This window comes from Vanessa tameamea, chromosome 29 (genome assembly GCF_037043105.1).
Source record: "Vanessa tameamea isolate UH-Manoa-2023 chromosome 29, ilVanTame1 primary haplotype, whole genome shotgun sequence".
Taxonomy (NCBI): domain Eukaryota; kingdom Metazoa; phylum Arthropoda; class Insecta; order Lepidoptera; family Nymphalidae; genus Vanessa; species Vanessa tameamea.
The window spans coordinates 2,469,889-2,494,013 of NC_087337.1; the positions used below are offsets into that span (position 1 = coordinate 2,469,889).

Here is a 24,125-nt window from a genome sequence, read left to right on the forward strand (position 1 = left end):
AACGGCGAATCCCGGATAACCCCCCCCCCCCCACTTCACGTGGATGAAATGCGCAATGAGTTTTCCAGCGAAAAAAAGGGGGGTATTGAGAAGGCACAAATAAGCAAACACAGTTACACTATTTAAATCATCATAACACAACAACTTGTGTTGATACCAACCACTCATTTTACTCCCAAAAAACTTTAGATTGATGTTCTCAGTTTGAATAGAGTCAGTGTGATTACTGAATTCTGGTACACATTTATATTGTAATTATAATACAGATAAAATATACATTTATATGACTACTATCTCCAGCTATTACACAAATATATATATGATGAACTCCACTACATACAAGGATTCAGTTCCCCGGTCATATTAACATGAGAACACGTGATCTTTTGTCCATTGGGAACTGCTATCCTGAACAATTTCCCTTGGGGCATACAGACGCACACTTTAAACTGCCCCGTGCCATGGAACTTATCTTTGTTCAGGGGTATCGCTATCGGTAAATATCTGACATCGATGAAAACACCTTCTTTACCGCTTAGGACAACAGAACCGTTGATCGATTTCAAGTAAATATCCTGGTCAGCACTCCAGAACAGTTCCTTCGATTCCATGTGAGTGCCTTCCGCTCCCCGGAGGTAGGCTGATGTTTCAGAACGGAAGGTGAGATCCTCGTCAACTGGTGATGAGATGCGTTTCGTTGATACTTGCTGAAAGGTAGAGACATTACTAATGATTTACTCGGTAGGGCTTTGTACAAGTTCTACACAATTCTCATGATTTTCTTTACAGTTCAAAGGATGAGTGAGCCAGTATAACTACAGGCAAAAGGGCCATAATGTCTCAGTTCACAAGGTAGCTGGCAATGCCATTGACATGACAGTCTGCCTTACAATATTACAATTTGAAAAAATATGTTGTTTTCTTCATGATAAAGATGGTTCTCAGTGCATTTCCTACTAAGATGGCTAATCAAGTCATCTAAGCAGGAAATATTATAATACAGACCTGTGCTAACTCTGTGCACTCTACATTGAGTCTGTTCTGTTAGTATATATGTATGTATGTGTGCTGTGTACTGTCAGTCCGATGGGATAGAAATTTAACACGACCAGAGAGAGTTCATGACCAATTCTAATAGCTTTAAGTGCTTTCAGATCTAAGCAAGTTTGACTAACATGTAATTAATTAAGAGCCGAGACGGCCCAGTGGTTAGAACACGTGCATCTAAACCGATGATTTCGGGTTCAAACTCAGGCAGGCACCACTGAATTTTCATGTGCTTAATTTGTGTTTGTAATTCATCTCGTGCTCGACGGTGAAGGAAAACATCGTGAGGAAACCTGCATGTGTCTAATATTTACAAAATTCTGCCACATGTGTATTCCACCAACCCACATTGGAGCAGCGTGGTAATACTCCTTGGAATATGCTCCATACCTTCTCCTCGAAGGGAGAGGAGGCCTTAGCCCAGCAGCTAAAAATATATAAAATATAATAATTAAAGGGCAAAATTTACAGGCTTAAAATGTTAATGTAACTAATTTCTGTGCTAAAGGATAAGCATGTCAAATAAGTCAATCTACAAATACCAAACTCAGCTGGACTAAATTATAAAGGCAAAGGCCTTAAACAATGTACGTCATCATATTGTCATAGCTTTTTCGAATCCATTGATTTGATTTATGTTTCATTTTAACTAATTTATTTTTATACAGTATAAAATAATCACTTATTGGTAATCAATGTGACTACAAGTTCGCAAAAGAACATTTCCAGACTTGACCAGAACCAGGGTAAGAAACTCACCTTATTAAACACCCTGTATCGAAGTTGCGAATAGTTTTTGATATGACAAAGAAACATCTAGACGGCGATTGTTACGAACGGTTTGAACGAATATTTATAACTCATTTGAATCAAAAGCAGAAAAAAACAGTATATTTGAATAGATATACTATAGGTTTAAAATTCACTTTCGTTTCCTTTATTCAAAATTAAAGTATACGTTGTTCAAGTAGGCTTTTACTAGTGCTTTTGAATCGCCATTTTACATAACTATATATAGTAAATCTACCGGTTTGGAAAGCAGACTCTATCGAGAAGAACCGTATAGAAATTCAGTAGTTTTCAAACATTTAAAATACAAAGTTATGTTAGTTTAATAGAATATTACATAACACATGAGAATTTGACACAAATCCGGTTACGAGGACCATTTTTTGTAACTATATACATCTATATATCACACTATGTGTCTAGTGTTATGTGTCAATAATATTTATAGATAATTAATGTTATAAGGTCATCCAGAATAGACCCTTCTCGAATATAGCAAATCAAAATATACTTTATTCAAGTAGGCTTTTACAAGTTTTCAGTTTTACAGTTGTTCTAAATTGAACTTAAAGCTGCAACCGATTCGAAATGTAGATTCTACCGAGGAAAAACTCATAAAAAATCACATCAATCACAAGTTTAGTAAATAATTGGACATATTCTTACCTTAGCATTCAAATTATTAATGCTTTCAGTGACCGTGATCTCCGGGTTCGCGGTGCTGAACACCCGTTCGCCGGAATCAGGGTCGGTCAGTTCGAGGGAGTTAACCCCTTTGATGAAGACTCCAGACGTGTTCACTACCAGTTTTGTATCCGTGCGTGATAATCTGAAAGTGGTTGCAGTAAATACACTTAACTCAGACAAGCAACAACCACGTTAAGTGTCAAATGGTTGTGGTAACAACAAGTATACACCAACGTTACACTATTATAATGACAATTTACAATGAACCACAAACAAAGTTGATGTTCTTACATCTGTTACACTAGCTCACTCTTTGACTAAGAATACAGAGTGCATGACGGTAGGGCTTTGGACCAGTACCACCATCTCGCAAACAGCAATACTTAGTATTGTTCCAGTTTGAAGAGTGAGCTAGCCAGTTCACAGGTACATGGGACTAACATCTCAGTTCCCAGGATTAGTAGCGCAATGGATATATATTAAATACTTAAAATTTCATACAGCACTAATGTCTACGGACCACATAATAGTAACCACTTATCACCAGAGGGCGCCATCGCCTGTTGACTGACCGATACTGTAAAAATTATAAGAAAAGTAGGCTAATGGCTGATAAGCAAAAATTTACTAAAGCAATAAATATTCAACTTCATCATAAAATAAACAGAAATATTTTTCCAATACTACCAGATACATATCTTGGAATATATTCACCAACTTTCTGTATGTTATTGAACTAACAATAATTTTCTCCTTCTATTTGTCTTTGAGGAATTGTGATCAAAATAAAAATGCTTTAATTACAATTTATACTAATGAAATACACAAAAAACACACCCTAACTCTCTTAAACTTAATTAAAAGAAAGTAATGACTTTTTGTTTCACTTAAATTGTAGTTGTCATGTTATTATGATTATTATTACTAAAGACTTTATTTACCACCACAAAGTCAACTGAACAAAAGGCAGACTTAATGCCTGAAGGCATTCTCTACCCGTCAATTTTTAAGTCAAACAGAAATCCATGAAGGCGATTAATAATTGACAATACACAAAAATATACATAGTTATATATAAAACTATAGAAAAAGATATACATATAATAAACACAAAATAAATATTGATGGCCCTGAAGGAATATATTGTGAGGAAACCTGCATGATGTCGGATGTATCTTTCACATGCCACACCCTGCATCGGAGCAGTGTGGTGGAGGAAGCACCAAGACTGCTCCTTAAAATGAGAGCCTTTCGCCCAGTGGGACATTATCAGGCTGTTGCTTTACTTTTTACTATTACAACTTATCATGATTACAAAATGTGTATTATACAAGGAGTTTTTCCATGAATATAGGATAGGATTTTTATAATATTAAAATCAATTCAAATAGTTTTTGTTTTATACCTAATTGTAGGTCTATAATTAATACAAAAAAATTATACACTTATTTCTCATATCTGATAAACACTTTTTGAGATACTTACAAGCACTTTAAATAGTCATTTTACAAGGTAATTTTTTATGTATAGCACCACTGGTCCTGAATGTAGATTCCACCGAGGAGAGGCAAAAATCTCTGTTAATCTTTTTCATCAATAAATAATATAAATGTCATAATTATATATGATCTGGTAATGTTTCAACTAAATATTTCTACAAGAGTTACCAACACAGAATCAATTAATGACCGACAGCTTCATTTAGTTTCACTCTAATAATAACTAAATATTTTAATTGAATACCTGGTCTGCAAATTGAAGAGTACAGAACCATTTTCACTCGTTATACTCATGGGTGTGTCTCTGAAGCTTTCTATCAAACCGTCTCTCTTATAAATATGATCTAAATCTGTTAATCCGAAGAATTTGATAGCGTTGTGCTCTGGGAGAAATTCCATACTTTCAAGGCCTAAAAAGATAAAATATTTAAAAATTATTCTTAGAATCTTTCCTATATTATAAGTATATATATATATATTTACATTAAGACAAATACCAATTTACCTTGCCCAAGTCTTAATACAGCGAGAATGGTGAACGTGAGAACCAGATTCCCGATAGCCAATATAAATAATAGGCATACTAGTGTCCAAAACGCAAAGGTTTTGCGGCCTTTATGAACAGTCTTCGTAACGTCGTTTCCATTTTTATCAGAGTAATTTTTAAGCATATTACTTGTTGTTTTATGTAAAAATACTTGGCTTTGAGAGGGCGTTTTGGTTAACAACGCCTTTTCTCCACGATTTCTTTCTAGCGTCGTGTCGGACATTGCTTCTGATAAGGGCGAGACGCCCCGAAGATTTGACATCATTACTTTATTTATTACCAAATAGAAATCTGTTTAAAGTATGTAAAATTATAAATAGCACAAATGGTTTCGATCCAGTGCTATAGTCAAAATATTGAGCGAAGACTCTCGCACGCTATTGGTCTACTGTTTAACCAATGATATTTGAAATACAGTTTCATTGTTATCTTTATTGCTTTTTTAACAAATTAATATATTTTGTGAAGTGAATTTAAATTGCAATCATTAAAATATATTAAAAACCTTAATTAATTTATTAGTTATAATTAGTATTTTTTTTGAGTATAATATAAAATTTATGATATAACTTATTTCTGAACGGATTTTGTTTTGCAAAGCCGACAACATGATAGAGCGATTTTGACTTTCTCATTGAATTTGACAATTTGCCTTGTAATCATGGCGTCCGAACGCTATAGTTTTTCTCTAACAACTTTTAGGTAAATTTTATTATTTTACATTGCAGTAACTTCTTATTTAATGATATTTGTGTATGATTTAACCTTATTTATAGTTTTGTATCATAAAGTTACGTAAAAACCTTTTATGCCCGGTGTTTGACTACACAAACTTTAAAAGTGTAAATTATTTCAAATGCTGTAATTATCATCTATTTTTTGTAGCCCGTCTGGTAAATTGGTGCAAATTGAATATGCTCTAGCAGCTGTGGCAGCAGGCGGTACTTCCGTCGGTATTAAAGGTAAAAAAATTATACTCTTGATATAAAAGGTTAGGTAGTTTTTCCTTCTCATTGTTTTCGTAACGTCTATTATAATGGGTAAAAATGCAATACTTACATATCTAACCAAACTAAGTAATTAAATATAATCGAAAGTGAAATAAAAAAGTTATTTATAAATTTCAGCATCCAATGGAGTCGTGATTGCAACTGAAAACAAACACAAGAGTATTTTGTATGATGAGCACAGTGTCAACAAGGTTGAGATGATTACGGGACACATTGGTAAGTCCAAATAATACAATGGCTCATCTTTTTATATATACTAATAAATAAAGAAAAGTATTTTTTGTATTGCCTAACTGAAAAACTTCTATGCCAATATACATAAAACTTCTACCAGACGTTTCGGAAGGCTTCACTTGATGGTTTTGTGCAAGCCCATCTCGAGTACCCAAAAAAAGTTTATAGATAAATAGCTGTTACACTCATCCAATTTAAATATAGATTACCTTTAGTTTCTTTGTGAAGGTTGAGTGAGCCAATGTAACTACAGGCACAAGGAACATAACATCTTAGCTCCCAAGGTTGGTGGCACATGCAGGAAGTAAGGAATGGTTAATATTTCTTCCAGCACTAATGTCTATAGGCAGTAGTGACCACTCACCATCTTGCGGCCCATTCGCCTACCTGTATCATTAAAACACACCTGTTTATAATGATACTAACTTTGCCCACATGTAAGGTGCATGTGTTAGGTATCTTTAGCCAAATTGTGTAGTGATTGGTTGAGTACTTAAGCTTAAATAAATAACAAATCCACTTTCGTATTTATAATTTTAGTTATAATATAAACGAAATTTTCGTGACAATTTTCAGGGATGGTGTACTCTGGTATGGGCCCTGATTATAGGCTGCTGGTGACTCAGGCACGTAAGATGGCTCAGCAGTACTTCCTCATGTACCGTGAGCCTATACCGACCGCACAGCTGGTGCAGCGTGTTGCTACTGTGATGCAGGAGTACACGCAATCAGGGTAACATCATATTTAAATGTTATTTTGATTTTATTGGATTCTCAAAATGATTTTAAGATTTAATTTTCTGCTATCAGTTTAAAAAATCAATAAAACTATAATTATGTCTTAATACATGTTAAAGAAATTCTTTAAAATAATATTTTCTATATGAGTGGTCATTATATTTATTTATTATAAGTAAAAACTATTTTTATTACTATTTTTTCAACATCAAATAGTTATAATAGAGTTCATTAAACTGTTCCAAACATTAATTTTATACATTAAGGTTAGTATGACAACATAAACAGTACAAAAAGTGTAATTGTGTGTTCACAAAGTTCACAGATAATAATAATTGTGTAATGTTCCTGAAAACACTAAATATTTAGGTACCAGAATATATCTTATGCACCTGGTTCATGAATCATAGGATTTAAAATATAATCTTCATGGTACAATGGAGAACTAATTTTTTATTGATGCCTAAATGTTTATAATGTGTACCTTGAAGTGCTTTTTTAATGGTCGTTTTATATTTTTTTATCGACTGAAGTAAAGTGATTTATATAAACAAATACATAATAAAATAGATTAATATATATGTGCAATTGATGTCAATTTACAGAGGTGTCCGACCTTTTGGAGTGTCACTACTAATCTGCGGCTGGGACGGCGATCGCCCGTACCTGTTCCAATGTGATCCGTCTGGAGCTTACTTTGCTTGGAAGGCCACTGCTATGGGAAAGAATTTTAATAATGGGAAAACATTTTTAGAAAAAAGGTTTTATTACAATGTTACTTATTCAATTTTTGACTGCCTCATTGGCTTAATGCCTACGAAGATTATAGGCATATTTTTTTTTTAATGGCATTGGTTGGCAGACGAGCATATGGGCCATGGTAAGTTGTCATCAACCCCCATAGACAAAGGTCCTGTAAGAAATATGAACCATTCCTTACATCACCTATGCGCCACTAACCTTGGGAATAAAGATGTTCTGTCCCTTGTACTTGTGATTACACTGGCTCACTCACCCTTCTAAACGGAACACAACAATACAGAGTACTGTTATTTGGCAGTTGAATATCTGATGAGTGGATGGTACCTACCCAGACGGGCTTGCACAAAGCCCTACCACCAAGTAATCTCAGATCTCAAAGCCTTGCGTTATTGCCGTATAGGAGCAATAAAAGTTACTGTAGTTTTTTCTCAAGAAATTCTACAATTTGGACTTTGGACAGTGTTAACAGCTCACCAATACCATGCCATAGAAAGCAATTGGCCCAGCACCAGAATTTTCTCAGTCATGTCTGAGTTATCTCCCATTGAATTATGGGTGTATCAATACTGCGGACTGTGATATATCACTGTAGTTGCTTTATCTCTGTTGGGAATATCCAGAAGCGCTAATAATGTGTTGTCACAGTGCATTTACTTGTCAGAGTGTTTGGAAAAAAATTACCAACTTAAAGATAGACTAATAACAATTGTTGAGCTTTAATGGGGAAATCCAATTTTTGAAAGAATTCAATCCAGTTTATTTTAAAATATCTTTTTATCCGTTCTTCCATTGAAAATCGACCAATGACATCGAAAGACCAGTGTTATGTTTCGAACCTGTTTTATTATTTTTACGTTACATTTTAAAGTTGACATTTTATTTCTTAAGTCAGTTTGAGAGTAATATTAAACGTAGAATGGGAAAAGACGTCAAAACACGACTATACGAAGACAGTAGCGTTCTAGTATATTTACTCGTAAAATAATACTTTGCATGATTTACAAAAATTAAAAGAAATATGCATAAAATATATTGTTATTCGTTTCAATCTATAGATTTTGATAAACGAAATATTCGAATAAAGAAGTATCTAATGCGGATACAGAAGTACACTCACCTTCACGCCTTCCGCAAAAACAGGTTCTATATTATTTTTTAAATTTTAATTTTTCCAGATATACCGAGGAGTTGGAATTAGATGATGCAGTGCACACCGCTATCTTAACACTGAAAGAAGGCTTTGAAGGTCAAATGACGGCCGATAACATAGAAGTAGGTATCTGCGACTCGAATGGGTTCCGCAGACTGGAGCCCGCGCACGTTAAGGACTACTTGGCGAATATACCATAATGTTGATGAATAAATATTGCATTTCTATTTGTGATTTGTGTTTTATTTTGAGCTTGTTATATAATATTACTAGCTAAACCTGCGGGTTTACTCGCGCGAAATTTATTAAACTTCCTATAGCACACAAACCGTCACCCCCATTTATCCTGTCGAAAGCTGAATTAAAAAAAAGTAGCCTGTATCCTACCCCGGGTCTCAAACTAACTTGATAAAAAAATTCATCTAAATCGGTTCAGCGGGTCAAGCGTGAAGAGGTAACAGACTGATTTTTTTCGCATCTGTAATATTAGTATATATTCAAAATTTATTAATGTTTTTTTTTAATATATCTGCATTTTATTGCTAACCAGCATAAATATCTCTTCGCTTTTGAAGTTGTTAAATAAAGTTAAATAAACTTATTACATACGAAAATAGAAATGTTAACAATTTAAGTCGGAAGTTTCTGATAAATAATAACATTTAAGAAGCAGTGAAAATAGTCATCATATATTATCTGTGGTCAGTTAGTTCCATCACATTTTGATGTGAGTTTTTGGTTTCAATCTATTATCAGAAGATAAAATTACTAAAAAAAAAAAGTGATGGTTAAATATTCCACACGCTGTGGGAATAGGCCGTAACTTTGCCAAAATAAATCGAAAATTCTTGAGAGAATTGTTCTCTAGCGAGCGTTAGTAAAGAATTTCTGACATAATAATAATTATTTTCTGACTAGCTATGTCAAATAGGGTCATAAGATTTTAGAGACTAAGCCTATGTTGATGTTTATATGTGCTTATATTCAACTTCAAGAATTATTCGTGTGATTGACTTTTCAAACATTTGATTCCTACATAATTTAAAGAAACAACATTCTTATCACTAAAATAATTGTACGATCATAAATCTCTAAATTAATTCAGAAGCAAATTCCGAGCAAAACTCCACACTAACGAATAAGTAACATCATAACGCGAGCTATTCGTCATATATTTCGGTAGTTTTAAACTTATCGAGTGCTGAGCTAACGAGAAGTATCATTACGTAGAAAAAAGATTAAGCAACGCGTCGATACTTGGTACAGTAAAACGTAAATAAAGAGAGAAAATATAATATATAATCTCAACTCATTAACGCAAAAGTGTTAATTTGAAATAATACATTCTAGACACAGTAGCGCTATTCTGGCATTTTATGGTACTATTAATTGATACATTTCGGTGAAGACCGGATATAAGGCAGGCTTACCTTTATAGCCTAGTCCAATCGAAGTAGGAATAAAGATAAACAGACCTTATATTTACGTATTTCATGCGATTTGCTAATAACTCAGCTATATTGTGCACTACTAAGAGTTTATGATTAATATATCTTTATTTATAATACAACACTATTACACTTAACTACTTATTTCCACTTTAATTTTGCTTCCGAAATAACGATAACAGTTCGATGTTTAAAATTAAAAAAGCAATTTTTTCGCAAACCCATAGTAACTATTATAGATTAATCAAGTACTCGACCAATGATATCGCGTCAATTTGTTGTTAAATGTTGTTTATTTGGCTTTTTCCTGTTATGGTTGGAATAGAGTATACCCACCATCATTAAAACTCAGTGCGTGCTACGTACGAGTGAGATACTAAGTCACTTCTCGCCTTCTCACAATATACCAGTGCGAGTTCGGAATGTGTTCCCCCTTCATAGTAAGCTAGTGACTTGGAAATAATCTTAAGGAAAATAAACTAAATAAATAATAATAGCAACCGAATTTAATATGCCAAATAGTACTGTCGTTATAAATTACGGGAATCCTTATTTGAATATCTACAATAATATAATACCTATAGTAATTGATCGGAACTCTAGAAAGACCAAGAAGTCTACATTGAAAAATCTACAAGGATATATTTTTATACATAGAGAAGCTGACTGGCAACCGGCAAAATCCAAACTTCAGTGGGCCCCCATTTGTATGCAGGGAAACTAAGTAGTGCCATTTATGCAATAAAAATAATTCGAAAACTCACGGACATAAGTACTGCTAGACTAGTTTATTTTGGTAATTTTCATAGTCTTATGTCATATGGAATGTTGTTATGGGATAATGCAACATATTGAAATAGTATTTATTCTGCAGAAAAGAGCTATTCGAACTATTTACAATATTAGTTCTTGGACACCGTTACGCGAAAAAATTAGAGAAATAGGTGTATTAACGGTTGCTTCACAATATATTTATGGTAATATAATGTTTTTACAGAAGCATATACAAAAATATTCCATAAAAGCTACTATTACAAAAAGAATAAACTTGTAATACATACGGTACAGAAAACTTTTTTGGGCAATGGTATTCGCATATATAATACGATATCGGAAAATATAACCAATTTACCATTTAAAAAGTTTATTAGCACTAAATTAAATAATAAATCTTATTGTTCATTAAAATAATACTTTTGATTTTACCAGGGATATCAAATCAATAAATTACAAACCAGTATTATGGACATATGCAGTAGCATAATAATCCATAATACTGATTTATCGACTGCAACGTTTATGTATCCGCAATAAATATTCGACAGCAACAGTTGCTATGCTCTAACCGTAAGCACAGAGCCATCTAAAGCTATGCTGAGGCACACATGAATTTGGGGCACCTTTGCTAGATATTTACTAAAATTAAATTTCTAGTAAAATATTTAACAAAATAACAATGAAACAATTTATTTTTAACTTTAAAAAATCGTCTACCATGTAGTAATAATTTCGGTATAAAGTTTAGTTTATTCTTAGGAATCTGATTGACACGTCAATCTTACGGCACGTCTGTAGCTTTCAACTTTTAATATCGACTATGGTCATTAGCATTTTAATCAATATCTTAGTTATTTCTTACAAATATTGCAATTTTGAAAATATACATAGCAGCCAACGTGTGAGAGAAATTGTTGGTTCTTCGGGGCCACGGGATGCCCTGAGGTGGCAAGGGCCCTGGGAACGTGCCCCGTGTGCCTTTATGGTAAAGACAATAACTGACTATCATATTATGTATTTAAATATAATGGCTCGCCTTCTGACTGTTAATAATAAAACATTTATTTTTTAAGACCATTAGAAAAAAAAATTGAAGGTCATTAATACAAATTACAAACATAAATTCAAAGGAGCAGAAACTGAAATGTTTTTTTATCCATAATTAAAGACTAGTGATGCTATTCATTACGCTATCGATAAAATGTTCATATATTTTATATAAATTATTCAAATTTCTACTTTAAACTATTTATTTTATTAAAAATATGAATTTTCGTAACAGTAATGAGCGAAGTGTATAAGACTTTACAATAACACCTGTTTCAAAAAATCAAAATATATTTTATTCAAGTAGGCTTTTATAAGCACTTTTTATTCGTCATTTTACAAACTATTTTAAGTGAAGCTAACACCGGTTTGGAATGTGGATTCTACCGAGAAGAACCGAGAAGAAACTCAGTAGTTACGTTTTTTCAACATGTAAAATAAACAACAAAGCTATGTTAGTTAAATACAATTATATATGTAAATAATAAATCCTGCCTGGAAGTCAACAAATATTAGCGCCACGCTTTTTCATCATCTATATAATCTTGTATTGAATAATATGCTTTTTGATTAATGTACTTTTTACAAATGATTTGAATTTATGAATTTGCAGTTTATGCCAATAAGTGATTATTATTAGTATCAACAACATGCGCAATGTTTTAACTGTGTATGTTTTACTTTGCTTTGATGACATCAATTTAAAGACGTACCAAGAAACAACGAATTTAATCAATAAATTTAAGTTATCTAGTTATCTTCAAAAAATATGACTCATTACATATATTTATAATTATTCCATATCAATGATCTTAAGCTAATGTTATTAAGCCGATTAAAGTAATTTATTTAAATTTTAAAATAAGCTTTATCCTTATATGTATCTTGACATTATATCATTTAACATAGATTTCAATTGCTTAAAATATCTATATGGTGCTTCAAACGAATAATGTACTTTCCTAAGGATATATAAGGTAATTACCATTTACAAGTGTCGTAGCGCTAAGAGCTTGGATTTATCAATATTTTTTTCTGTCCTTTGTAATACTTTATAAATTAAACAATCTTATATTAAATGAAAATATTTAAGAATGAAATTATTTATTTGTTTGTTAGTTTCGTTTCCTCGGTTTAACTATTTAACCGAACATCATAAAATTATGCCAATACATTGTCAAAAGAAAAGGACGTATCTTACACCTGACCACTCTCCTCTAACAGGCAGTCCAAGCTGTGGGTAGATACCAGTATCTCATAAAATAAATTATTAGTCACAAAATATTAAATACAATGTCCATCACCGTCTCTACCTTAGAATTTGTATACCAAGAGTGTGCAGCACTACTTAATAAAAAATTTAATAATTAGTTCAAAGTCGAAATATGCCATAGACATTTATTTACAGTAGATTACGAAAATATTCAGCATGTCATGTTTATTCCTATATCAAAGAACACACACGACTATACTGCGGAATCTTATAGGTGATTATTTTTTACAAAATAAATAAATGCTTGTCACTTTTTACGAGTCATGTTAAACATTTATGTATCTAAAACGTAAGAGATCCTAAACGAAAACACCAGTGAAGAATTACTTTTTGTGAAAATTGAATGTTTACATGATAAGGTACATTGTTTAAAAAGTATGTATGATCATGAGGATAAAGAATCATATATTTATATTGTACATATATGTAAATATTTCATTTATAAATTTAAGTTTCATAATAATCTTGTTGTGGAAAAATATGTATAACAAATATTTCAGTGTTATTTTATGATCTAGTTCTGTCTGGTAAAACCAAACAAATAAATTAGCGAAACAAACAGTGATATTAAAAAATAAAATTTTAGAATGTGTTAGTTATACAAAGGTATAGTCACTTAGTAGCTATGTTTTATTCATTTCGTAATGAATTAAATTTTAGAAAATGATTGATAATCAAACGAAGTAAGTGGAAAATAGAAAAAATCTGATAAGTAGCAAATAGAGTTATCATCATTATTATTTATAAAATATTTGATTTTGATTTATCAGAGATTAATTAGAAAATTCTGCGTGATTATCGGCATTTTAATCTGTATCAAGAATTATATAATACATTAAAATAATAATATGATAAATCTTATCTGACACTCAAATCTTATCGACCCGTCCTTGTGTATTTTGAGTGCGTTGCAAATATGATAAAAAATGTTTATGTAACCGTATACATTTGAATCATTTCATCTCAATCTCCAATAAGCATTAATAAAAATAAAATACATTTTTGAGTCGACAATCAATAAACGAGACACGATATGTTGTGCTCATCACTAGCTATTTGGGTTACGGTGTTGCCACATGTTAATCTTTTGCTCAGATACAAGGAACATTTAAAATACTTTCTTTCGTTTTTAAAGTTTTATTTAAATGCTTTAGTTACATTTAATATTTTTTAGTTTAATTGATATATTTTTTATCATATTAACTTTGTTTTAATTTGGTTTTAGCACAATCAATACTAATTATTAAGAATAATTAATGTTATCGAAGGCTGTACGCAAAATTATCTTGCAATTTGGTTATAAGTCATGAAAAATGACTCAACTCACTCAACGAAAAATAAAATGATAATTTTGTTACTTTAAGCTCATTGATAATTTAATGAGCTAATGATAATGATAAACTCTTATAGAGCGTATACACGAAAGACTATATTATAATCAGATAATTTTTTATTGTAATTATAATCTGGGTTAATTATAAAAAGTACATGGCAACAAAATCCCTGTGACAGCGATTACTCGTTCATTACTTCATTCATCAACAGTCGAGGTTGACATGGCTCATGTGCGCGTATTACGGACTAGTGGTGCAATTTTATTGTTGTTTCTAATACAAAATACGCTCGCCGTGTCCCCGCCATGGATATTATCTGTCGATGTGAAAAATTACACGTGTTCTGAAATCGTATGTGATTATTTGTTGCGAGTGAATGGGGAGTTTCGTTCTTGGTCGTTAACCTCTGAGCCGGGCGATTTGTGTTTCTATATTTCAAACATAAATCCTGTTGGTATTGATGTTAAATTAGAAGTTGATAAGTCTCAAACGCTGTACTTCTGTGCGGAAGGTGATGATGGTGGGTGGTACCAGCAGGAATTCTATTTGGGTGGCAGTGACGTCATCTCGCGTAAGGAACGGTGAGTACATTGAATTGAATCAAATTCGCATTTTGACCGAGTTAAGGAACCTTGATAATTTGTATTCAATGCAAATCAATGAGTTATTCAGTAATCAAAAGTTTTTATAGCAGAAATATACCGTCCAAAATTATGTAAAAACTTTTTTAGTGTAATACTTGTTTTTTTTTTTAGAAATATAGCAGTTATTAATGTCAATTAAATAAAACTTACGAATTATTCATATTAATAATATTAATTTAACGTAACGTCCTAGTGTAAATAAAGAGATGAAATTAATTATCAACTGAAATGTATAAATATATGAATCACAGTTTCATATCTATTAAATGGTCTGGACGTATGCGTCATTTTGTAAATAATTTTGTACGTTTTAATTACTGTTTTATGTTAACTTTGAACTTCGTGCCTTTGCCATAAATATTTTTACTTTTTAATTAAAAAAAAAAATAGTAGCTCCTATAAATAAATGTGAGTGCCATTTATTCATATTTCTTTCCTCCTTCAGTCCTTTTAAAGATTATTTTTATTACGTGTGTTTATATGGAAGTTCAAAGTTGCAAAAGTGATCGCCATTTTTAAAAATGTTACGTTGCTACCCACATAATTTTGGCTTTGTAGAATCTGTAGTATTCTTTATTTAAACGTGTTATTGAATATCGGTTAACGCGAAAATTTCCCGCGAAAAATGTTTATCTAATGTCATATATTGAGATTAGAAATTTTGAGATATTTTTAAAAGTAAAAACTCATTTTATACAAACAGGATGGATATCTGTGACGGGGCAGTGGGGCATTGTTTGCAGGAAACACTTACGAAAAACTTCATATATTTTTAACATAACGACGTATCTGAAAATATTTTAGAAACAATAAAGAACAAACTTTTTTCTTATTCGAAAATCAAAATGTCTGCTTTTCTAATTGGCCTACATTCACTGTGAAAGCGAATAATCCAATGGGGTCAACGTAAATCATTTTTGTCAAAATAATTACTTAGTGGTTTAGGTTGGTTCCTAATATGACAATACAGTATTAGAGTTATGCATAATACTAAAGAATTGTAAGTATTAATAATAGTTTTGTATATATATAAAACTTTTTATATATATAAAACTTTTAGGTTGAAGAAAATACATAAAAATGTAGGTATATTTTTTTTCCGTTACGAAAGTTGAATTTCTCGGCTTTTCTCTACTACAATATTTCTTGAATTCACTCTGTTTGTTGATGAAAACTGCATTAAAATCCGCTGCGTAGCTTTAAATATCTAAGTGTACAGACGGCGGGAAGCGACTTTTTTTTACACTATTGAGAGATAATTTAGATGACTGTACATATAAAAAAAAAAGATAATTAGATTGTTCTTTGACCTTATCTCTCTTTAATTCGTTCTAATAAGAATCTGGCTTAGAATGTAAAACATCGAATTATTTTTTTAAAGTTGTACGGATATTTTTTAATTAAAAAAAATGCCGCTTGTCATTGTATTACAAGTTAAAGATATACTCTATTCCAACCATAACAGGAGAAAAGCCAAATAAACAGTATTTGACAACAAATTGATGCGATATCATTGGTCGAGAGTTTGATTTATCTATGATATTCTCTATGGATTTGCGAAAAAATGGCGTTGTGAAGGTCGACGAAACTGTTATCGGAATTTCTGAAGTAAAATTAAAGTGCATATAATTAGTTAAGTGTTATAGCTTTGTATTATAAATTGATATATATTAATTATAAACTTTTAGAATTGCACACCAATATAGCCGGGGTATTAGCAAATCGTATGAAATACGCATATCTAAGGCCTATTTATCTCTATTCCTACTTCGATTGGTATAGGCTATAAGTTGTTTTATTTTACATTTGGTTAAGAGAAATACATCCAGCATAAAACGCGTGCAAAGCACGTGTGCACACGTACTATATGCAAAGAATAATCTTAAAATACACAACTATATTTTAGGACCTGAGAATGTCAAAATCAGAAGATTACATGAATAATAATGATATTCAATATTCGTTTTGTGAATATTGTTAGTGGAAAAAATATGACTGTCATGTATTCGGCTGTTTGTGTGTGTGAGTAAGAGGGAGATAGCTAGAATTGTTTTAAATTGTAACTTAAAAAGAAGTCAATTGAATTGTTTTAACTTTCTCGCTGATAACCATTTCGCCCGACGTTTTGTCTTGTGTTGTCATGTAATGAATACGAAAGTCGTGTAACGTCCGTTTTTTTTTTTTTGGAAAATCAAGTTTATGTAAGAAGGAACTCTGAGTATGGATCTTTTGTGCTAGTAATTTTATAAGACCGTATGTTCAGTGGTAAAGGAAAGCGTCATGTAATAAAAGTAATTAGGTTCGAAATAAATTGTAAGATTATTATCGATTAATTAATATTCTCCTATCAGCACTCTGATCGGAATAAAGTTTTTTTTTTTTCATATTAAATTTATTTTCATTGAATCTACACAGATTAAACGTCAGTTTCATTGACAGTTTTTTATAAAAAAAAGTAGCAGTTTATCCTTAGCATGTCTATATATTAATAGTTGGGGTGGACTGAAATTCATTTGTCACTGGGTCTTGGACCAAATTTCTACATTCGTCCGAAATTCAGTTCAAAAGCCGAACATTCGGTGCAAGAATAAAGTAAAATAAAATACCTACTTGCACTATATTGACTGCAATTAATGGATATTATACTATCTACAATAACTGTAAAATAAAATTAGGCCTTTATATACTCAAGGTCATTTACATTTGTTTAGTAGGGACAAGTGAACCTTAACTGAATATGTGATAAAAATTTAATTATCTTCTACGATATATTATACAATATACAGGAATATTTGGAACACATTAATAACCTCCTAGGTACTGATTTTAGTGGCGGCCTTTTCGGCGGGATTTTCGGCCAATTTTTTTTTATTTTCACCGAATGTCCGGCCGAATTTCGTGACCGATTCTATCCACATTATCGTTTCTACTCGGATAGATTCGTGGTATTGATTGACGAACATGAAAATGTAATGTATATTATAAATGCGAAAGTCAAACCACTGAGACGAATTTGATGAAATTTGCCATAGAGCGAGCTTGAACTACAAGCAATAGGTTACTTTTATGTCTAAAACCTGACAATGAACTCTTAAATCTCGATCGAAGTCGCGATAGACAACATGTTGTAGAAATACAGTCGAGTTTCAACCACGAGGCAATAAATCAAGTTTAAAACGATAGTGATTTAACACGTTTCAGACGAATTACAATAGTGTTGTCGTTTTACGTAAAGAATGCTCGTAAATTATCTGATTCGTTATCTCGAAAACGTGTAGATATAATTTGTGACATTTTTAAGGTCATTACGACCAATGTATTTTCCGAATTTCGGCGTCGGCAATCTTAGAGAGGTAGGAATGGGGTTGCCAGACGTAAGGATAAAGCGATGTTACTATTTTTGAGTGCCCTTTGTTAGGCTTTTTACGTTTGAGCAGACGCTATATCTGATATATTTCTGGCAGGATTTATTTTATGTTGCTTTCATTTGTGCCAATAAGGCAGAGATTATTTCGGCTATCTAATTTATAAAAGATGGTGTTCATTGTTTATAACCAAAACCTTTACAATTACGGGTTTATTGTTCAAATATCTAAACTTATCAGTGGCCTGTCTAATTGGTTTTAAGACATCGAACACGACTCAACGGTGATTTTTTTTTAATAATTACTAGACGTGTCTTCGATTACATTCGACAAGGGATAACGTCTTAGTTCCCAAGGTTGGTGGCGCATTGGCGAGGATTGCTAATATTTTTTACAGTGCCAACGTCTTTGTGCAGTGGTGTTCATTTATCATCTGGTGGTCTATTTAAAAGACTACCTGTATCCTGTTTCAATGGAATTGGGAAAAAATCTATATATCCATAATAACTCAGCTATATTGTGCACTACTAAGACTTTGTGATGAATATATATCTATATTTGTTATACAACACTATTACACTTAAATAAAATAATAAAAAAAAAACTTAACTATTTATTTTCAATTTAATTTTGCTTCCGAAATTCCGTTAACAGTTTCGTCGACGTTCAAAACGTAATTTTTTCGTGATATAAAATGGCGTTTGAACGTTAAAATTAAAGTGGATGTAAGTAGTTAATTATAAATAAAGATATATTAATCATAAACTTTTAGTAGGGCACAAGATAGCTGAGTTATTAGCGAATCGCATGAAATACGTAAATATAAGGTTTGTTTATCTTTATTCCTACTTCGATTGGAAGTATAATATACACTACACACATACACAATAGTAAATATAAATAGGAGCAGGTTACGTGTCGCTCAAAACGCATTAAAGCTCGTTACGATTTAACGTTCAGTTGTAAATTATATGTTAAATGAATTTTACGTGATTTGTTATTGCATTGTTAATATATGATATGTTAGCGATATATATTATCGGCAATTACTAGCGTGTTACTACCGCAATGGTTGAGTGGCGGGCTTTAACGGCGGCTGATCAAATGGAGTTCAGCATTCGAATCCTGGATTAACGGCGTCTGGGAAATGCTATTGTTGTGTTCCGATTTGAAGGGTGATTGAGCCAGTGTAACTACAGGCGCAACGGAAATAACATCCTAGTTTCAAAGATTAATCATTGGTGGATTGATATTAGTAAAAGTGCCCTTGTCTATAACCATTTACTGGCGGGTGGTTCACTTGCCAGTCTAACTAACTATTAAATCAATAACTTCTGCATCGCAAATGTCGTGTTAGCGGCTGCGTTATCCCAAAGGACAAGTCTTCCTTTCCCAGTGTAACGATACTTAAATTTTGTTATTACATAAATTGTAATTGATCCAATATTATCAAAATCAAAATACACTTTATTCAAGTAGGCTTTTTTACAAGCACTTTTGTATCGTCATTTAACAAACTATTTAAAGTAAAGCTACCGCCGGTTCGGAATGTAGATTCTACCGAGAAGAACCGGCAAGAAACTCAGTAGTTACTCTTTTTCAACATCTAAAAATACAGTCATGTTAGTTAAATACAATTATATATGTATGTTATGTCTCCTGCCTGGAAGTCAACAAGCATTAACTACACGCTTGTATCGAATAATATGCCTTCTTTAACAATGTATTTTTTACAATTGACTTGAATCTATGAAATGGCAAAGTTAAAAATGTCTGCGGAATTTTATTATAGAAGCGGATACCTTGCCCCAAGAATGATTTATTGACTTTGCGGAGTCGGAAACTTGGCGTTATAAGCTTACTTCTTGTGCACATACAATGATTATCACTGATTTTATCAAAGTGATATCTTTTTTATAACCTCAAGCAATAAAGATAAATTTCATAAATTTAAGCACGCAGTCAAGAAACACTTCAAGTTCATCCAATATGCAAAGTCATGAACGCCTTTCTTGAATTTAAAGATATCTGTCCTCATGTGTGCATGCGCCGGGTATTCCCCAAGATTACGAAATGAGGAAATTTGTTTTATTACATTTTTAAAGGTTATTTATCTCGCTGTTCCTTAAATAAATTCTCATGATTTAAATGCTTACGCCATTTTTTTATTATTTATAAAAGGCAAGGCGAAATAATGGGTATATCCGCCACACAAAAGTGTTTGTACGTTAACTACTACGTAAATTGAAGTTATTGTCGGTTCTGTGTTCTGTCGGTGGAATCTTCCGTCTCATCAAATATTGTACCGCCAAGCAGTATTGTTGTGTTCCGGTTTGAAGGGTGAGTGCTGTGTAACTACAGGCACAAGGGACGTGACATCGCAGTCTTACGCAGCAGGCTTACGTAATCTATGCGCCACCAACCTTCCAAGGTTGGTCATATGGCGCTAAAGACCCGTGATGCCCGTCTGATGCCATAAAATAAAAAATAAATTAATATGGTTTCGTATTATTTTTAAATGTGTAATGCTGTTGCCCCTCATGGCCTGTACAGCCTCACCGGGCGGGGTAGGCGAGTTAAATTACTCGAGCCTGGATGTTGGGAACCCACTTAAGGGCTCAGTGCCTCCTGTGAGGCCGGACCTCGGCTTAGGGCGCCGTCGACGGGAGGGAGGAGTGACTCCATGATGATGACATTTGTGCTTTCATCGTCGTACGCCTAGGCGTCGACTAGTCGGTAAATAATATTAATCCAACAGTTTGTAGTGCGTAACACAATTTAAGTTTGAGTTTTTTTTTTATTTTACGTTTTTTTTTGCTCTCTTTTTTATTTATATTTTAAAATAATAAAAATAAATTAATAAGCGCCATTTTGAATGACAAGTATCATGTGCTCGTAGAATTGGCTAACGCCCAGACAGACAGACGGCTTCGTTAAAATTAGTTTATGATCAACGGCCGATACGAGGACTGGTGGTATTTCGAAGGTTCCGAAACGAAATCGCAAGTCATTTGATTGTGTAGGTGAAGCCAATGACTTGCGACGTGGTATTCGATGTGGACGTTTGGAAAAAGTCATTGTAGTTGGTGATACAGCTTGTAAATATTTCTCTGGTGAGCAAAGCCCTCCTACTCTTCGAGGAAATGGTTCGAAGCTGATACCACTAATCTGTTCCAAAGGCGGTTTGTGATACGTAATTATCAGAATTTCATCCGGCACCTGTAGACTGAACATCAGATGAATTAAAGCAAATGATGAAAACTCAACGAGTCGATCCTGCAATCTCCGTTTGAGATAAATGTTTTCTAGTCACTGGTCCAACTCGTAACCAGCATCACGCTCCTTCTATAAAGTAGCAGATTTAGATCTACAAATCGTCAGTGGAAAGGAGAAAGAGAAAAATTGCCAAAATTGTACTTCTCGGTAATGAAATTTACCTACAAGTTATAAAGCACATTTTCCTAAAATACCATTTTGGCGGCATAGTTTTTCTCTCTTTTCACTGACGATATACATACGTTTAAACATGTTTATTTACGAAAAATACTTGAAATAATAAATTGAAATCACTATCAAACGTAACGTGAATTGGAACCAATTGTGAAACCAAATAAACATATTTGAAACAACATTGGTACAAATGTTTTAACCAATGTGATTGAGTAATGAATGAAAATCTTGGTGCCAAATTGAATTCGTAGAGTTACGATATAATTAGGATTCATTAATTTGTTACATAATTGTATATTAATAAATTGCCTAAGCTAATATTATAAAGTTTATTAGTTTATACGACTCAACACGTAAATTTCAAGAACCACCACTGCTGTTCGAGTATTTTTGGTGCGTTAGATAATCTGTGTATTTAGTAATATAGGCTGTATAATATTTTAATGTATAATCTATTCCAAACATAACAAGAAAAAAATAAATAAACAACATTTGACAGCAAACTGACGCGATATCATTGGTCGAGAGTTTGATTAATATGTGATACTCACAAATCCATAGTGAGTGATCCATATCGAATTTGCTGTCAAATGTTGTTTGTTTATCTTTGAAATTTGGAAGTAAAATTAAAGTGGATATAAGTAGTTAAGCGTAATAATTTTGTATTTTAAATAAAGATATTTTAATCAAGAATTATTAATAGCAAAAAATTGGAAAAATCTTCTTTTGTTCCGGCTAAGAAAGTTGAAATTGTTGTCTTTTCTCTACTATAATATATATATTTTATAAATAGTGCATGATACATTACTCTTAAATCACTCTGCTTATTGGCGAAAACCTCATTAAAACCCGTTGCGTAGTTTAAAAGATCTCGCGTTTAGACGACGGGAATCGACTGTTTTATACTACGCAGAGAAGATTATTTTAAATAAATAAATCGACCATAACAAATATTAGAGCGGAGGAGACCACTTACCACCAGGCACTGTTTCCCCGTCAATTCGGGTTTGCGGTTGATTGAAACGTTTTTATGTTTAAACGCGCAATGCCATAACGAAGTATAATTGAGGGGCGCCAGCAGGATGTTAGTAGCGCTCTGTAAAATTAAGAGCAGAGTAGAAATGTTTAATTGACAAGGCGTTCCTAAATAAATTTCCTGTGAATATTTGATTCGAGAAGCCCTGTTAGATAATGTAGGCCGTCACAGAAGCATGCAAAAGCAATCCTGTGGCGTCCCCTGAAAAGACGGAAAGGTTACAGCTCGGTTTTTAGTGGGTAATCCGGTTTACTAGGACGCAGTCCCGGGCACCGGCGAGTCCCACATGCCACCGTGGGGGGAATTCGTAATGCGTTTTTCCAGCGAGTAATAAGAAAAGGTCATGGAAGATCCCACCGATGCTTTATATCTTAAGACCATGTTTCAGGTGATCTTTGGAGATAAGAATTCCACATAATACCGCTAATAATGTTATAAATTTGACTCCATAGAGAGATAGACACATTATGAAGTTGAGGGTTAAGGAGTGCGGCAGCCACCTGCAGTCTGATAGCAGTCAAGGATCTTCTCTCCCTCTAACTTAGGAATCTTGTCTGTCATGCCTGATAGACCCTTAACTGCTGCCGTCTACATTCTGGTCCTTTCTAAAGGTGTCTCCTCTCCTGAAAACAATTTGGATAAATATCTATGGATCATGGGTTTAAATCTATGCAAACTCCTTATTAGTCAATGCTACTGTAGACAAAATCGACTTTATTTATTTATTGTTCGAATGGACCACCGTATACTAAATACTCACTATCTCCCATAGTAATTGTAAGAAATATTAACCATCCCTTACATCGTTGGGCAACAACCTTGGGCACTAAGATGTTATGTCCCACGTGCCTGTAGTTACACTAGCTTACTCATCCTCTTTAAGCAGGCATGTTAGTTCGAACGCGCTTTTTTGTTTATGTAGTAGGTAGGCGGACTGGCATATGGGCCACCTGATGGCAAGTGGTCACCACTGCCCATAGACATTGACACTGTACCATAAGCATTCTTTACATTACACCAATGCGCTACCAACCTTAGGAGCTAAGATGTTATGTCCCTTGAGCCTGTATTTATACTGGCTCACTCACCTTTCAAACCGGAACACAACAATACTAAGTCTTGCTGTTTAGTAGAATATCTGATGAGTGGGTGGTACCTACCCAGAGGGGCTTGCACAAAGCCCACCCACAGAGAAGTTGCGTTAATTTGGAATCTATATAGCTGATCTTAAAATATCTTTTCGTATGACATAGCTCATTTATTGAGTAAGGTTATATCTATCATCACG

General features: G+C 32.9%; 3 protein-coding genes across 3 annotated transcripts in view; 2 read left to right on the top strand and 1 right to left on the bottom strand.

The window, feature by feature from the left end:
- Positions 1-240: 240 nt before the first annotated feature.
- Positions 241-4,944, bottom strand: LOC113395280 (uncharacterized). Its single transcript, XM_026632853.2, has 4 exons — positions 4,528-4,944; positions 4,267-4,432; positions 2,503-2,665; positions 241-707 (listed from the first exon to the last, which is right to left on the bottom strand). Exons 1-4 carry the CDS (start codon positions 4,832-4,834, stop codon positions 333-335), a joined length of 1,011 nt encoding a protein of 336 aa, XP_026488638.1. The 5' UTR covers positions 4,835-4,944; the 3' UTR covers positions 241-332.
- Positions 4,945-5,172: 228 nt separating this feature from the next.
- Positions 5,173-8,697, top strand: Prosalpha2 (Proteasome alpha2 subunit). Its single transcript, XM_026632855.2, has 6 exons — positions 5,173-5,271; positions 5,455-5,531; positions 5,697-5,795; positions 6,390-6,546; positions 7,157-7,312; positions 8,489-8,697. Exons 1-6 carry the CDS (start codon positions 5,231-5,233, stop codon positions 8,661-8,663), a joined length of 705 nt encoding a protein of 234 aa, XP_026488640.1. The 5' UTR covers positions 5,173-5,230; the 3' UTR covers positions 8,664-8,697.
- A 5,819-nt stretch (positions 8,698-14,516) lies between these two features.
- Positions 14,517-24,125, top strand: part of LOC113395276 (unextended protein-like) — a 51,694-nt gene continuing 42,085 nt past the window's right edge. Inside the window, exon 1 of the mRNA XM_026632848.2 lies at positions 14,517-14,923. Within this exon, the coding sequence (XP_026488633.2) occupies positions 14,565-14,923 (359 nt within the window). The 5' untranslated portion in view covers positions 14,517-14,564. The remainder of the gene's footprint in view (positions 14,924-24,125) is intronic.

Bases quoted from the DNA above. Each gene is read 5' to 3' on its own strand.
- Prosalpha2 (XM_026632855.2), top strand. From the start codon at position 5,231: ATGGCGTCCGAACGCTATAGTTTTTCTCTAACAACTTTTAG. The intron at 5,272-5,454 runs GTAAATTTTATT...TATTTTTTGTAG, and splicing joins TTTTCTCTAACAACTTTTAG to CCCGTCTGGTAAATTGGTGC. The intron at 6,547-7,156 runs GTAACATCATAT...GTCAATTTACAG, and splicing joins CAGGAGTACACGCAATCAGG to AGGTGTCCGACCTTTTGGAG.
- LOC113395280 (XM_026632853.2), bottom strand. From the start codon at position 4,834: ATGATGTCAAATCTTCGGGGCGTCTCGCCCTTATCAGAAGCAATGTCC. The intron at 2,666-4,266 runs GTATTCAATTAA...AACCACTTTCAG, and splicing joins CTCTTCAATTTGCAGACCAG to ATTATCACGCACGGATACAA. The intron at 708-2,502 runs GTAAGAATATGT...TCTACCTTTCAG, and splicing joins TTAATAATTTGAATGCTAAG to CAAGTATCAACGAAACGCAT.